Genomic DNA, 16,437 nt, shown 5'->3' with positions numbered 1-16,437 from the left:
GTGAGGGGATTAGTGATAGCCGTCACCCCAAGACAGGGAAATGTTTGGTAGCAGGGCCGTGGGGATGTGCTTCATGTTACCTGGCAAGTCACACACAGGACATCCACATTTCAGAGGACGAATGACTTGTCTAGACTCATGCAGCAAGAGAGAGACCACCCCTTGCTGGAGGAGACCACCCCTCCTCCAGAGGCACAGGAGGAGTCTGAGCAGCGGTTCACATCTTAGCTCTGCTACTCTGTGGGGGTGTGTATATCCTGAGTTTATTTCACCTGAACTGTCGTTTTCTCATCCATCCATGAACCACATACCAGCCTGCAGGGTCGAGGTGAGGATTAAACACACTCAGGTGTGTAAAGTGCCTTGTAAATCAGTCAGCTCTATACCAGTATTAGCCGAAGGAGTCATCTCTAGGCTGTGCCATGTGCGCAGTGCTAACCTCGCTGACCTCTTCCTCTCCAGGACAAGAGCCAGGCCACCGGAGGATCCCTGTCCCAAAGGCCTTGTCGCCCCAGACCCAGCTCGTTGCCGCCCACCCTGCCTGAGGAAGAAACTCGCAGGATTGCACGGATATTTTCTTCCCATTTCTCCCAGAAGGACTAATACAGCACAGAAGACTGAGGGAAGGACAACCCGCCACTCACCCTCAGCCTTGTCCGGCTTCCTTCAGGGCTGTGAGAGCCCTGAGAGCACCACCAGCCTAGTCCCTGGACACCAGTCACCCCAGACTGGAGGAGCATCCCAAACCGGGCCATGTCCACCCGCCAGGACTTCAGCTTCCTCCGATGGTGAGGCAAAGGCAGGACACAGTGGGTTCCAGTGCTCAAGTGGCCCACCATCTTTTGACCAGGGGACCCAAGCAGGCATCCTTCAGCTGGGAAACTCCGCCCAGTGTCCTCAACAGAGCCTGCTGCTGACACGAGCCTACCCTCTGCCTGAATATGATCTGCCTTAAGGGTTGGGGGGAGGTGGGTGGAAAGTTTGGGCATCGGGCATAGCCAGGGAAATCCTAGGACCACTTCCAGTTATTTGCTTGGGAATAAGGGTATTTTATAGATAAAATTATTTTTATGCTGTGTTGAATTAATCAGTAGGAAAGGAGGGGGAAATTACCTCCTTCGAACTTTTTATCTGATTGTCTGAAATTCTAACCATGCTTTTAACTTATTGTTTTTACCCAGCTCTGAAGGTCATTGTTCCTGCCTGTGTTTGAATAAAATGATACTGGTATTTGTATTCTGTGCACAAGTGTTTACTGGGTTGGCCTCTGGAGTGTTAGGAATTTGTGCTCTAACAGCCAGAGAGAAGGCTTGACAACCATACCAGTGCTTGGAGAAGCTCATCTGGAACCAGGGTGCCAGGGTCACCATGAGACCTCTGACTCCCTCAAAGATTAGGTTGGTCCAGATTGGAGTGACACCTAGTATTTTCTCTGCTGGTTTCTCAAGTCTGTCAGCCAAGTAAAGGGGTCGCATGCCACAGGCCTGCTTGAATCCCCCGTCTCTCTGGGATGAGTACATAGCTCTGGCTTAGAGACTCCACACATTTGAGCAGCTACCACAGACAGGGCCTGTGTGGAGAGGATTAGAAAGGGGCAGAGGGGAGGGGAGAGGAGGGAACAACATGGAGGGCCCTGCTTTCCACCCCCAAGCACAGGTCATCTCAACCCTCAGAGCGACTCTACAACGCACGTACTATGATTCGCATCGTATAATTAATCTGAAGCTCTTGCCTCTGTTCGTGTACCTGGGAAGCAAGTCACCGCATGAGAAACGTCCAGACACATCAGAGGCTTCTGTGCCCAGGGTGCGGTCAGCTAATGTGAGTTCAGGGGTTTGGGGAGGTTGCGGGGGGAACCGTGTGGACTGGAACAGTCAGAGAAGGCTTCCTTGAAGTCTGGGGTAAGCCAGCAGGGCATTCGGGGCCACGTGCAGCCGGGGGGGAGCGGAGCAGAGAGCGGCCTGGTTCTGCTGCTTCCTGATAGGTGCCTCACGCCTGACTACACCTCTGTCTGAGCCTCTGTCACCTCATCTGTAAAGCAAGATAACCAGCCCAGCTTCAGTGGGTGGCTGCGAAGCTTAAATGAGATGACATTTGTGAAAGTGCTTCGCCTGCACTTGGCCCTTGGTGGAAGCTCAGGAAATGTCAGCCCCACCCACTCCTCCCCCACTGACCAGAGCAAGTCAGTAGACAGGCGAGTTCACCACTAACTGTGAGACAGGCAGGACAGGCCCCAGAGGGGACCCAGAGGAAACACAGGCCGCCTTCCTCATCAGCCAAGTGCCCTCAGACCAGCGTGTTCCCTTCATCTGTTCATCTGGGCCCCTAACCTTCAGGCTGCCAGCTCACCCCCTCCCCAGCGTCTCCCTCTCAGCTCACCAGCTGCCTGCCTGGCAGGAGATTTCAGGTTCCAGGTCTCCACATGCCTTGAAGCCACAGAACCTACAGAGAGGCCATCAGAAGTCCAGGCCTGAGGGGTTTAGCCTCAGGTGAAGAATATTCCTAAATCCTGCTCCAGCGCCTGTAAATAACTCGATGGGGTCGAGTTAGGATAAGGACTCCTACCCAGGCCGAGGGCAGCTTCCAGTAACACGGAGGCACCCTGAGGGTCTGAACCTCCTTCTACTCCTACAGATACTCTTTACCAGCATCTTCTCCCCAGAAGGTGGTTATCTTTCCCAACAACAGCTCAGAAGCACCCTGCCAAGCAGGGTGAGGGCACAAGGTACAAGCTTGTTCCCACCACAGCCAATAGAACCAGCCGGTGTCTGCCCACTTCTCTCTGAGCACCCCTCCCCACCACAGAGGCCTGGAAATGGTGCTTCTGATCTCCCAGAGGCTGGTTGATTTCAACCAATAGCAGCCAACTTTGGAACTTGTAGCACAGGCTGGATGGGAGAAGGAAATGGCAACTCACTCCAATATTCTTGCCTGGAGAATCCCAAGGCCAGGGGGAGCCTGGTGGGCTTCCGTCTGTGAGGTCGCACAGAGTCGGAAACGACTGAAGCAACTTAGCAGCACAGGCTGGATTCTGGGGAAACGGAGCCGAAGCAGACAGGGCTGACCCTGCCCTCAGAGAGCACCCAGGCCCACGTGAGCTCAGCTGCCCACCCTCTGGGTTTCTCCAGGGCCCACTGCCCCTATTTACCCCTCCACACCTCCTGGCTGCAATTCCCTCACCACCTCCAGACTGCCATTCTCAGGTGGAGCCAAAAACTTCCTTCCAGAGCCCTCCCCACCTCAGCGACCCGAGCAACCGCTCCCCTTATAGGACTAACCCAGCTGCCTGTTCTGTTGACATTAGAGCAGGGCCTGGCTCAAGGAGGAGGACCTTGGTACTTGAGTGTCTGGACCTGTAACCACTTGTACCATGGCCACGGCTCTGCGCCTGAGTCTAAAAGTGGCCTCTGCCCCACCAAATTAACTCCCATCCCTCTCCACCCCTCCCTCTCTCCTCCCCTGCCCCTTCCCCTCCCTCTTTGCTCAGTCACCTGGTTCCCAGGTTCTTGCCCAACCCTTACCCTCAGTGCCTACCACTGGCTGCTGCAAGGAACCCTCCCCACTTCCCCACACACCCTCCCCAGATCCCTTTGGCTCCAGTGGTGTCCATGCTGAAGCCTCCAAGTGTCATGTCATAGAGAGTAGTATTCACTGCAGATAGGTCCAAAGTACATTATCATTTACAGGCCAGGAGTCAGGCCGTTGCCACATAACTGTATGACCTGGGCAAGTCCCTGTCCCTCTCTAACAATCAGTCTCTCCTCTGTAAACTAAGCATTAAAATGCAGGAATCCTCAGTCATAAAAAGACATGAAATGCTGACACATGATCCAACAAGGATGAACTTGGAAAACACTATGGTAAGTAAAAGAAGCCAGTCACAAAAGGTCACATACTGTGTGATTCTGTTTGTATGAAATGTTCAGGATAAGCAAATCTATAGAGACAAAGTAGATTAATGATTGCCTGGGTGCCGTTGGAGGGAAGGGAAAACAGAAGTGACACTGTTGATGTGTACGGAGATGTGTGGGGAGGGAGGTAACGAAAATGTTCTAAAATTGTGATGACTAATGGCTGCATAACTGTGAATGCACCAAAAACCACTGAATTGTACCAGTTAAACAGGTAAATTGCACGGGAATTATATCTTAATAAAGCTTTGAAAAAAGAAGACTCCCAATTGTACCTACCTCGTAAGAGTTGTGAAAGAAATATGTATATAAAGTTTCTAGCACATAGTAGGCACCAAGAAATGAGTTAGCATCACCATTGTTACTATTAAGAGGAGGCCCAGGGGAGGCTTGACCAGACCATCGTGGCAACCTTGGCCTTTGGACTCTCAAAAGTGACAAGTCCAACCCTCACCACCCCATATACACCCTCATCACCCAAAGGACCTCTTCTTTTCATCAGCTCCAATGGGGTGTTTTAAAGAAGCCCAAGTCAAGGGAACTGAAGCAGGTCTGGAACTCTGACCTCCACCCTCGCCTCCCTGCCCTGCACCAGCCACCTCTGGTCAAGTGACCAAGCTGTCAAGTAGCTACTCCAGGGTAAGGTTTCAGGTCAGCCAGAGTGTATAAAGACAGGTGCCAAGCCAGAGGCTGCAGAGACACCAGCAAATGGCAAAGGGGCGATCAGATCCCTGCTGCCGCGTCCTGGGATGGAGCCCTGAGGAGCCTTAAAGAGGCCCTATGCTTCCGCCACCCTGGCTGCCCCCACAGGTAAGACACCCCCCACCCCAGCTTCCTCCTCCATGTTCTCCCCAAAGGCAGCTGGCAGCCAGAGCTGGCAGCACACAGCAGGTAGAGACCGAGTCAGGATGAAGGAAGGCAGCCCTGATGTGGGCACTGTTGGGGCTGGGACTCCACCCCCCACGCCTGTCAGTCACCAAGGACTCGCTTCCCTTTCGCTCTGCTGGAGGCCTCTGCTGTGATTTTGCAAATCCCCAAAGATAAGATGTGGTTTTCTCCTTAGTCTGGCCCAGAGTCCCCACAATTCCTCCAGAGCATAAAGCCTTTTCCCCAGGAGGCCCCCCTCCTGAGTAGGTGGTGCTCCCTGACTCAGCGGGCATGCAGGATAGGCTTTGCCGGGAAGGTGGGGTCGAGGGCATCTCACAACAGGGACTCTGATCCCTGCTCCAGAGCCACCACGGAGAACCTGTTTCTAATGCAGATTCCCAGGGCCCCGGCTCAGACCTGAATCTCGGGCTGAGGGCCAAGAATCCGGTCTGTAAACAAGCGGCTCCAGGTACCCTGAGCTCGCTCTGAAGTCTGAGACTCTGGGACGTGAGACTGGAGCAGGTGCCAGACAGACTGGGCTCTAATCCCTCTCCATCCCTCTAGCCTTGTGACTAGCCAAAGCCCTCAAAGCTTCGGGGCCCTTGGACCCAGACAATCACAGCAACTATCTCATAGCCTTATAAAGGGGTTGAATTAGTCACTGCCTCTAAAGCCCTCAGCGCAGTGTCTGGTGCGGGAAGTGCTCAGCAGATGTTAACGGGGCACCACTACTCTGGGTGTGCAAGACTGGCATGCCCCGTTCGTCATGCCCCAGCAGAGCACAGGGAGGAACTTCCGCTCTACACTTCACCTATGTCAGTGGGATAGGTCTGCTGGCTGCTAGGGCTTCCCAAGTACCTTTTCAGGAAGCTGGAATAAAGGAAGAGGTTGGGGAGCACCAGCCTCAGGACCCCTACCTCTGCCCACCCGGTGGCCTCCCCTGTCCCACTCCCATGTAACCAGTGAAAGTTTAGAGCCCATCCCGCCAGAGTCCATGCCCATCCACTCCGCACCTGGGCAGGGGAGAGGGGGGAGCTCAAGACAGGCTCTGGAACAGGTTCTGGCTTGCCTCCTGGCCACTGTCCTGACCAGGGCCAGGCTCCAACACCTCCGGTGCACCATCCCTTCAACCTCACTGGTCTCAGAGCCTCCACTGGCTCCCTCCCTGTCCAGCCCTGACGCCTACACCACCCTGACCTGAACACAGGTCTGATGGTGTCATCCCTCAACTTGAAAACACCAGCCAGTCCCCATTCTTGCTAGAATAAGTACAACTAGGGCATTTGAGGCCTTCCATCAAAGAACACTGTGGGCATCTCAGCTTCTTCCCCATTTCCCCACCTCGGCCTGTGGGGTCCCTTGGTCAACTGGTCCTCCCTGGGCCCCTCTGACCCTGGGCCATCTGGGTACCAGGCTGCACAGAGAAGCGGGATAAGCAGCTCCTGTCCTTGCTTTGGGGCCCCCATCCAGGGAGAAATCACAGCAGTTAATGAACTAATTCTAGGGACTTCCCTGACTGTCCAGTGGTTAAGATTCTGTACTTCCACTGCACGGGCCACAGGTTCAATCCCTAGTCAGGGAACTAAAATCCCACATGCCATGCAGCCAAGGGGGAAGAAAAAAAAATGAGCCAATTCTAAAGAAAGTCTAGGACAGAGGCAGCCAAAGACAAAGGAGGTTCAGAAGGAACGCCATATCTGATGGCTCAGCCCCCTGGCTGGGGACACAGGCTCCCCAGGGAGACAGACCCAGCCCAGAAGGCACATTTCTTTTTTTTTTTTTTTTGACCCCTAATGATTTTTATTTTATTTTATTTTTTTAACAGTGTCAGACTTTATTTTATTTTTTTTTTAATTTTTATTTTTTTAATTTTATTTATTTATTTTTTTGCATTACAATAGTTTAATATGAACAATCAGAACTAATTAACAATATAACAATATTTTACAAGAAGGCACATTTCATGAAGTGCTCAAAGCCACCCAGTGGGGCCTGGCCCATCACAAACACTCCACACCAGGGGCCAAGGGCAAGGAACGTGCAGTCACATGGCTCTAGAGGTCCCACCTCTGCTCCTCAGTTCCTAACTCTGAGAGTGGAGTAAAGACACCTAACTTGGCAGGGTTCTTCTATTAGAGCCTGGGTGGCCACCAAACATTTTGGAAAAGGGACACTTGTACAACCAATAAAAGACACTAGAGAACACACCACCCAGGGGCCTCTCCTGCCCTGGGAGTCAGGCCCTCAGATTCCTGAAGCTGAGGATCTCGGCAGCCGTGCTCCTGTCAGAGGAGCAGATGGGCAGGGGGAAGCCCAGGGCCTGAGGGAAGAGAGGCTGACGGGATGTGGGCGCTGGGAGCTGCTCCTGCACTCACTCGGACTCATGCATTCCAACCCCAAAAGAGCCAGAGCCTCCCCACCAGGGACCAAGCCTCCTGGCAGTTGCTGGGTTTCTGTTGGGCAAATGGGAAGGAGGACGGTGTTCCCTCGGCTGGCCTGCCATGCTGTCCCCTCAACCAGGTTCAGCTCCACAACAGCCCCTCAGGGAGCGACGCAGAAAGGCAGGCAGATAGGCTGTGGGACGAGCACTGCGGGGGGAGCCCAAGCCCTGACTGTGACAGGCACAGGTCTCGGCCTCCCCAGGCGCATTGTCTTCCTCTGCCAGCCTGGACAGCAGTGCCCGCCAGACCTCCTCACCAAGCTGTTGTTGCACACGCTTAGCACTTAAGTCCCCAGAGAGGGGGGTTGCATATAATTCAAAGGGCTTTGAATATCCGCAACAAAAAGGCGAGATGGTGGACATCCATTCTACCACATCCACCGGGGCCGCTGAGTGGAGTGAACAGGGAAGGGGGTCTTACTGCCACCACAAGACCCTGGCTGCAGTTCTGTGAATTTGAGGAAGTCTCTCTCCATCTTAAGCCTCTCTTTTCCCACCTGTAAAATAGGTTTAAATGCCAGCCTGCCCTCTTTCCAGCACTGTTTCAAGCTTAGCAGAGCGGAGCGACCCACGCTCTGATACCGGTGATGCTGAGCAGGCCAACATCTCTGAGCCCCCACTGGATCAGCCCAAAGTGGGGAGAGGAGAGAAGCTGCCCCGCAGCCAAGTTGTGAGAACTCAGTGAGACGGTGTGGAGAGCTCCGCCCCCAGAGCCTCATGCCCCGTAGCCATCCCCCCTCCTCCAACGCTGCCCTGGACTGTCTCACAGAGCATGCCCTGCCCTGTGCCCAGAGCCGCTCCCACTTCTCCAGCTGCTGCAGTCTTGCCCACCTTCCCAGGCTCTCCTCCCACCCCTACCATGTTGATTTGGGATGGCAGGACCTAAAGTGATAAGGCTGGCTGAGCTTTCCATACACCAATGTATTAAAAAATAGAGACATCACTTTGCTTACAAAGGTCCATCTAGTCAAAGCTATAGTTCTTCCGGTAGCCATGTACAGATGTGTGAGTTGGACTATAAAGAAGGCTGAGCTCCGAAGAATTGATATTTTTGAACTGTGGTGCTGGAGATGACTCTTGAGAGTCCCTTGGACTGCAAGGAGATCCAACCAATCCATCCTAAAGGAAATCAACCCTGAATATCCATTGGAAAGACTGATGCTGAAGCTCCAATACTTTGGCCACCTGATGTGAAGAGCCGACTCATTGGAAAAGACCCTGATGCTGGGAAAGATTGAAGGCGGGAGGAGAAGGGTCGACAGAGGACGAGATGGTTGGATGGCATCACCGACTTGACAGACATGAGTTTGAACAAATTCTAGGAGATAGTGAAGGACAGGCAAGCCTGGCGTGCTGCAGTCCAGGGGGTCACAAAGAGTCAGACATGACTGAGAGACTAAACAACCACCACCACACACCAGGGAGCAGACCTTCCCCAGGAAGCAGCTTGAGGCTGGGGAAGAAGAGGGTTGTGGTGTGGAGTCAGAACCAGGTCTGTCTCTGCCTGAGCCTTTATACAATGAAGACCACTTCCAACGGGGAAGGGAAAAGGCAGGGTGAGAGGATGGCAAGAGATTAGGGAGGAAAGTGACCTGTTCTTATAAGTCAAATCCAGAGCCCTGCTCAGGCTTTTCACTTACAAACCCACTCCTGGTGCTGAGGGGAAACTGGGGATGGGCCTGGAGGGCACGGGTCCCATCCCCTCCCCTGGCCTGTCTCCTGCAGCCTCCTCCATGCACTGAAGCCCAAGGCTGGGCAGCAGCCTCTCTCCTTGGACCTCCACTGGGCCCTGGAGGGACCAGGCAGAGCCTCTGGGACCATGGTTGGACTGAAACCTTCAGAGAGGCCCCCCACAACGGCTGTGAAGTTCCTGGGGGCGGGCACGGCGGCCTGCTTTGCTGACCTCCTTACCTTTCCACTGGACACGGCCAAGGTCCGCCTGCAGGTAGGTGCCCTTTGGCTAAGGGTCATTGTTCCCAACAATGGAGGGGCTGAGTTCTCCACCAGGGCACCTGCGGCGTCTGCCCACCTGTTCCGAGCAGGTCACTCACTATCCACGACCCTACCTCACCATCCCCTCATCACCATCACCCAAGATCTTAATTCCTTGGCAGGACATGCCAGGGTCCTTATATGGCCTTGCCCTACTTTGTAAGCCATAAAGTGAGAAGAAAGGAATTACCGTGTGAGCTTGGGCAAGTCACAGACAACTTGTAATGAGAAAAACCATCAGCCTCCGTTTTGCCACACTATGTACAACAGTTTGTGAGCTGGCAACTGCTACACAGAACCGCCATCTTGACTGAGACATGACACTGTGACCATGCTTGTCCCGAGGTCCAGCCCCAGGCAGGGCCCCCTGCACACACCCCGCCCACCCCCACCCAAGTCCTCATCCTCTGCGGGGTGGCCCTCAGATCCAGGGGGAGAACCAGGTGGCCCAGGCGGCCCGGAGTGCCCAGTACCGCGGGGTGCTGGGCACCATCCTGACCATGGTGCGCACCGAGGGCCCCCGCAGCCTCTACAGCGGGCTGGTTGCCGGTCTGCAGCGCCAGATGAGCTTCGCCTCCATCCGCATCGGCCTCTACGACTCTGTCAAGCAGTTCTACACCCCCAAGGGATCGGACCGTGAGTGCTGGGGGGTGGGTCAAAGCAGGATCTAGGCTGTGGGTCAGGAGATCAGGGCGGTGCAGACTCAGAGGCAGAGCTGAGGCTTGGGAAGCTGGTAACAGAGGCTCATGAGGAGACCGAGCCTCTGTCAAGGAGAATCTGGAACCCCGGCCTGGGAGAGGTGGGCATGGGGCAGGGGCAGCCCCCAGAGACCAGCAGCAGGCCCGCAGAGGTGCAGGGTATTTCAACACTGGCCCACTTGCTCTCCTCCTCTCCAGACTCCAGCATCATTACCCGGATTTTGGCGGGCTGCACCACGGGGGCCATGGCAGTGACCTGTGCCCAGCCCACAGACGTGGTGAAGATCCGCTTTCAGGCCAGCATGCACACTGGGCCAGGGAGCAACAGGAAGTACAGTGGGACAATGGACGCCTACAGGACCATCGCCAGGGAGGAAGGGGTTCGGGGCCTGTGGAAAGGTAGGTCTGGGCTCCAGGCTTGGGGGTCTTGGGCAGCGTCTTCTCCACCCTAGGGCTGGGACAGGGAACTGAGCAAGCAGGGAGCTCCCATCATGAGTATTCCAGCAGTTCTAAAGGAATATCCTAACATATCCCAATGTGCCAGCTGACCTGCCATACTGCCCCAAATTCGGTTCAGTTTACCAACCCTTCACCACATGCAGGGCTGTGAGGGAGACAGAAATGAACAGAGTATACCCTCACAGCTCCCAGTCACAGAGGAGAGGGGCCATGTCAAGCAGCAGCCATTCCACGGGGCAGGATGTGCTGGGTTCACACAGAGGTGCAGGCCATGAGGGCTTAGGGGGTTGGGGGGAAGAGGCAATGTGAAAGTTGGGCCTCAAAGTTCCAGTGAGCTCCCAGTGTGTGGAGAGGGAAGGAAGGGCCTCTCCAGCAAAGGCCTATGACTGCCGGGCATGGAGACGAAACAGAGGCCACTGGGGGAAGCAGTCATGAGGAGGGGGCTTCCTTGGGAACAAAACTTTAAGGTTCCCTATGTGTTTAAGTGGTGACCACCTTGACAAATAATGTCTCTCCTACATGTAGCCAGGGCTCACATGAATCTTGCAGAAGAAAACAATGACCCAGTGACGGTTAAAGGCAAGCCACCTGAGTCATAGCCTTGCTTGCTGTGTGCCTTCCTGGAACCCAGCCCTCATCTGTGAAACCAGCGGGTGGTCTCAACCCTCTCCAAGGGCCCTGCCATGGCTGCATCCTGTCACTGTTTCAAAAGCCTACCATTCCTCTCCCAAGAAAGCCTTCCTTTTCTGGCTCTAGCCAGGTCTCAGGGAGGTATATTTTAATTTTGATGGATATTGCAGTTTACCCTCTGAAATGTGGCCCAAACACACACAAGAGGGTCTCTCTGCTTTTTGTCTCTAAGATGGACATGGATAATCTGAGAGTTTTTAACATTGGAAAGGAAAGTGTGGAATCTGCCCATCTAGGGTGGGCTCCTCTAGACCACTGGAACGAGGCACCATATCCCCCAGCTGGGCCTGTGGCCTTGCAGCCAGGGGGTCCCCTTCTTCTATTTCCCACTCATTAGCCCCACCCCCTTCCTGATAGGAATTCTGCCCAACATCACAAGGAATGCCATTGTCAACTGTGGTGAGATGGTGACCTACGACATCATCAAGGAAAAGCTGCTAGACTACCACCTGCTCACCGGTGAGGCCCTGGGCTCCAGGCAGATAGCCCTCCCACAGTCTGGAGGGGACTCGGACTCCACAGAGTGGGTACCACCCACAGGCAACTGGGCTTTAGAAGGAGTGGAGGGAGGCACAGCACCCAGTACATCGTTAGGATGAGTCAGGAGGAACCCTAGACAGGAGGCCAGAGACCTGGGGTCCAGCCAGCACCATTTCTCCCTGTGCCCCTTCAAGCAAGGGCCACCTTCCCTGACCACTGCTGCTGCTAAGTCGCTTCAGTCGTGTCCGACTCTGTGCAACCCCATAGACAGAAGCCCACCAGGCTCCCCTGTCCCTGGGATTCTCCAGGCAAGAACAGTGGAGTGGGTTGCCATTTCCTGCTCCAATGCAAGAAAGTGAAAAGGAAAAGTGAAGTTGCTCAGTCATGTCCAACTCTTAGCGACCCCATGGACTGCAACCTACCAGGCTTCTCCGTCCATGGGATTTTCCAGGCAAGAGTACTGGAGTGGGGTGCCATTGCCTTCCCCATCTCTGACCTCAGTTTCCTCTATTGAGGTGGTTGGGCTGGATTAGCTTCCAACTCTGGGACAGCCCAGTTCTGTGAGTCCTTATCAAGAGCTCCACCTTGGCACCGCGAGAGATTTGGAAAACACTATCCTCATACTTGGGCTTCCCTGGTGACTCAGACAGTAAAGAATCCGCCTGCAATGCAGGAGATGCGGCTTCTATCCCTGGGTCAGGAAGATCCCCTGGAAGAGGAAATGGAACCCACTCCAGTATTCTTGCCTGGGGAAATCCCATGGAGAAAGGAACCTGGTGGGCTACTGTCCAGGGGCTCGCAAAGAGTCAGACATGACTGAGCACAAGCACTAGACTACACTAACCTCATGCTCAAGGAGTTCAGTTTCATTAGGGCCAAACAATGAACACACGTGAAACAGAAAACAAGGGCCCTCTTCATCTCACAGCCCAGTATCTGCTCTTCCCCACCCTGCGACAGACAACTTCCCCTGCCACTTTGTCTCTGCCTTTGGAGCTGGCTTCTGTGCCACCCTGGTGGCCTCCCCAGTGGACGTGGTGAAGACGCGGTATATGAACTCGCCCCCAGGCCAGTACCACAGCCCCTTCGACTGTATGCTGAAGATGGTGACCCAGGAGGGCCCCACAGCCTTCTACAAGGGGTGAGCTCCTCTCCTGTCACCAGCAGCCCCTCCTAGAGAACCAGGCCTCCCTCCCCATCTCCCTTCCGCCCCTCCATGTAGGGTGTGTCTTCCGTGGGTTCACCTAGAAACGCAGTGTTCAGCAGCACAGATGTAAATGCCACAAAGGAAAATTACAATATAAGGAAATGTTGTTTTGAAAAGAGGGGACCAAATCTGAATTGAAGATCAGGGAGGCCTATCTGAGGGGGAAAAAAAGGAGTCTAGGCATAGATCCAAGTGCAGCCCCAAACACACAGGCAGGGGAGGAGAAGGGAAAGGTGCTTGGTAATCCTGAGGCTTTTCCCTGACCCACCGCCATCACTGCAGATGTGCACGATGTGCTTCACATGTTCTTGGCGTTTACCACTCCCTCTGCATGGAAGCCTTTCCTGCGCCATCCACGTGCTCTACACCATAACTGTCCTTCAAGACTAGCCCAAATACCACCTTCTCCCTAACACTCTCAGATACAAAGTTTCCCCCTCTGTGAACTTCAGCAATACTTCCCTAACACCATTTTTACAGTACCCACCACTTCCTACTTTGTAGGATAGTATTTGTAAGTTTAAATGATCCCCCATGCTAGAGTGCAAGCTCCTTGCAGCTAAGGATTGTGGATTATACATCTGACCCTTGAACAAATGCCAGGGTTACACACACGGGCCTCATGCAGTTGAAAATATCAATACATGTACAACTTATAGTCGGCCCTCCATATACGTGGTTCCTCTGTTGCCATGGTTTCTGCACATCCCTCGTTCCACACCCACAGATTCAACAAATCTCAGATTATTAGTATTTAATATTAAAAAAACTGTATAAGTGGACCCACACAGTTCATACCTGTGTTGTTCAAGGGTCAACTTCCCAGAGTCCCCAGCACAAAATCAGCTTTCTATAATAAAGTTATGAACAATCACCATGACCACCAAGTCACTAAGCATGAGGACTTGGGTTAACACTTCACATATATTAACACTCCACACTCCCCCTGAACCGGACCATTTCTCCACATTTACTGAGGAGGAGAATGAGACTCAGAAAGGCCACAGAACTTGTCCCAGCTCACAAAGCTTAAACAGCAGAGCCACAGCTCAAACCCTGACCTTTAGACACCACCCACTCCATCAAACACTGAGCTCCTTGCTTGGCCCTCGTACCTTCACCACTGAGGATGGTTTTTTGGCACCCACCATTGGATTAGGCCCAACAAGCACACATGTCCTCGACCCTGGGATGATGTCACAAAACTGAATTTCAGCTGAGAGTTCTTTTCCCAAAAGTGCTGCTGTCAGAAGGCTCTTCCTCTCACTCGTATCGGTTTGTACTTTCACTTGGCAAACATTCCCTGAGCACTTCGTGGGTGCTGGGCCCCATGCTGTGCTTCTTTTGAAGAGCAGCTAACAAGCAGGGAACATTTATTGAGGATTTTCTAATACTGAACCCTGTCCATTATCATTGAATCCTCTCATCAGTGTCCTCCTGTTACAGGTAAGTAAACTGAGGCTGAGAAAGATTAAGAAGCTGATCAAGCTGGGATTTGAACTCAGGTATATCCCCAGAGTTCACATTTGTTGCCTCCGTGCCATCTTCCCTGTGAGGGACCCAGGCTGAGGGTTCAGGAGAGGCCCCGGTGTGAGATTCTGGTGCCCAAGCCAAGTCCCACGGAGCCAAAAACAACCAGCCTGGCAAGGAGAGGAGCAAGCAGACGGAGCAACGTGGGCAAAGGTGTGGGAGGAAGGGTCTGACAGGAGCTGAGGGATCCAGGAGGGGATTAATAGAGAGATAGGCTGAAGAGGAGAGCAGGAGCCAGGCTCCTCCCTGAGTCGGTGAACTATAGCTGAGGTGAGGTGGTCACAGGACAGGCAGGCTCTTGGGAGATTAGCTAAATTTGGCATCAAGTTGTTTTCGCCTTGCAATGCCTCCAGCTGGAGGCAGAGGCCTCCAGGGGTGGCTGCTCAGGTTGTAAACGAGCCCAGAAACACTCAGCGGCGGAGTGGAGTCAGGTGGTTTCAACTGAGCTACCTCCCCCTGGTCTCTGAAGAGAAACTGTCAGCGATCATAGCTACCTGATAAAACTGAGAATTAAGTGCCTAACACGGTCACCCGCTCAGAGTGCAAGTTTTCTTTCCTTGCCTGACTTCGACTTCTGCCTAAATTCCTTCAGTAGAGAAGAAAATGACAGAACAATCTCAGAAGTTCTCGTGACTAACAGAAGTTCAGCGCCAGCACCAAGTGGGGAGGCCACAGGGACTCCAGTCCACCCACCTGACCATATGGTTGTCTCTCTTATCAGATTTACACCCTCCTTTTTGCGTTTGGGATCCTGGAATGTGGTGATGTTCGTCACCTACGAGCAGATGAAACGGGCCTTGATGAAAGTCCAGATGCTACGAGACTCTCCATTTTGACGAAGACAAGCCTACTTAGTATTTAACTAGGACAAAACCAGTTAAGGTTGGAATGAAGCAGTGGGTCCATGCTACAGGGACACAGACCCATACATGTTTGTTTACAGAACTGTTTACTTGATGCTGACTCAAGAGACAGAAGAAGGAAGGATTGTGGTCTTCAGTGCTTTGTCTTAAGAACACCTTTGTTTTGCACTGACAAGGTGGAAAATAAATTATATTAATTTGAGAAGTCCATCAGGTTGGATGCCTAACATTTAGGCAAGGAAAAATAAACCAAAACAAATCTATTTGGGTAAAACGGAAGTTTGCATACTTATATCCCCTGGAAAATCTTATTAGATGATGAATTATAAACAGGAAACACTGCAAGCATGGAACAAGAGTGGCACGCATTTCCCTTGGAAATCAGCTAAGGAGGCTAGTGAGACACCACAAAAGCAACACAAAGACTTTTGACTGCAGCCTTCGGTTAGCCACGGATCATCAGCTGTATTTGTTATGTGTCTACGTGTAGAATCCACTGGGATTGTGGGAAATGTGAGAGAGGGAAAAAAAAAGAAAACCTAGAAACTGTGTCAAAGGAGCACAGGTGGGCCAGTGTGAGGCTGAGACCCACAAATGTTTGCTGACAACACTGGAGAACCAAGAGGGCAGCCTCAGTCTCCTTTCCTGTAAAATGGGAGCAATAATCCCTTTCCTCCTACCTCCCTTGGGGTGTTTATGAGGATCAAGTGGGAAGCTGGACAGAAAAGCACACTATAAAAGCAAAAGCTCTGGACAAGTGTGCATAAAATGACAATGCCTTGGAAAAGATTTTGTCGATTAGTGAGGAAGTGCCAGGGAAGAAGTTTTTGAAAGATACAGTTGCCTAGAGGTAAGACCAAAGGAACCAGGGACTTGGGGGCCAGGGGTGACGGAGAATGGTGTACAGCTGCTGGAGCCCCGCTCCCAGGCAGCCCCCACTCCTCCACTGGACTCTGAGGCACCTTGAAGGGTGTGGAGTCTGGGGACAAAGAGGTAAAAGCTGGGCTGAGAGTCTAAAGTATCAGGACTCAGAATTTTTGAAAATTATTATGACTCAATAAAGGAATTCACACCTTGAGTGTGGGAATGAAAAGAGCCACTTTTTCACCTTCTCTTTCTTAGATGAAATTTCCCTTTCTCACTTCAGGCATCCTGTTCATCAGCGCAGGGCCATGCCTGGCCCCTCACACACAAACTGCCTTCTGTGCTTCTATAGGCCGGCTGCTCAGCATTTTAAGGGTTTGACTCCTCCATCTATAAAAGGCAGGCTTGAACCAGATGACCTTCTCCTAAACTTAAC

General features: G+C 52.8%; 2 protein-coding genes across 7 annotated transcripts in view; both read left to right on the top strand.

The window, feature by feature from the left end:
* The window catches only part of C2CD3 (C2 domain containing 3 centriole elongation regulator), a 127,104-nt gene extending 125,880 nt beyond the window's left edge, over positions 1-1,224 (top strand). For 3 of the 4 annotated variants that reach the window (XM_088843184.1, XM_055423655.2, XM_055423657.2), the window contains one exon: positions 463-1,224. In XM_088843184.1, the coding sequence (XP_088699310.1) occupies positions 463-603 (141 nt within the window). In that variant the 3' untranslated portion in view covers positions 604-1,224. The remainder of the gene's footprint in view (positions 1-462) is intronic. The other variant, XR_016039002.1, reaches the window with a different exon arrangement.
* A 3,340-nt stretch (positions 1,225-4,564) lies between these two features.
* On the top strand, positions 4,565-16,233 carry UCP3 (uncoupling protein 3). 3 transcript variants are annotated; one of them, XR_008685630.2, is made up of 8 exons: positions 4,565-4,721; positions 8,944-9,163; positions 9,636-9,846; positions 10,107-10,307; positions 11,415-11,516; positions 12,498-12,678; positions 14,191-14,249; positions 14,996-16,233. XR_008685630.2 is itself a non-coding variant. In XM_088843183.1 (7 exons), the coding sequence occupies exons 2-7, from the start codon at positions 9,038-9,040 to the stop codon at positions 15,108-15,110; spliced, it is 804 nt and encodes a 267-aa protein (XP_088699309.1). In that variant the 5' UTR covers positions 4,565-4,721; positions 8,944-9,037; the 3' UTR covers positions 15,111-16,233. The 3 variants fall into 3 exon arrangements, 2 of the variants coding, with proteins under 2 accessions (XP_088699309.1, XP_055279628.1); XM_088843183.1 differs by lacking the exon at positions 14,191-14,249 and having other exon boundaries at positions 9,768-9,846; XM_055423653.2 differs by lacking the exon at positions 14,191-14,249 and having other exon boundaries at positions 4,572-4,721.
* Positions 16,234-16,437: the final 204 nt, after the last annotated feature.

This window comes from Moschus berezovskii, chromosome 14 (genome assembly GCF_049115385.1).
Source record: "Moschus berezovskii isolate FMDL1 chromosome 14, NW_MosBer_1.0, whole genome shotgun sequence".
Taxonomy (NCBI): domain Eukaryota; kingdom Metazoa; phylum Chordata; class Mammalia; order Artiodactyla; family Moschidae; genus Moschus; species Moschus berezovskii.
The sequence above is the reverse complement of the archived record's forward strand: the minus strand, read 5'-3'. Positions and strand labels throughout refer to the sequence as shown.

What these genes read in the sequence shown, in the direction of transcription:
- UCP3 (XM_055423653.2), top strand. Translation starts at nt 9,038, where the DNA reads ATGGTTGGACTGAAACCTTCAGAGAGGCCCCCCACAACGGCTGTGAAG. An exon ending in CGGCCAAGGTCCGCCTGCAG is followed by an intron (nt 9,164 to 9,635) that starts GTAGGTGCCCTT and finishes GGTGGCCCTCAG; the next exon opens with ATCCAGGGGGAGAACCAGGT. An exon ending in GGTTCGGGGCCTGTGGAAAG is followed by an intron (nt 10,308 to 11,414) that starts GTAGGTCTGGGC and finishes CCTTCCTGATAG; the next exon opens with GAATTCTGCCCAACATCACA.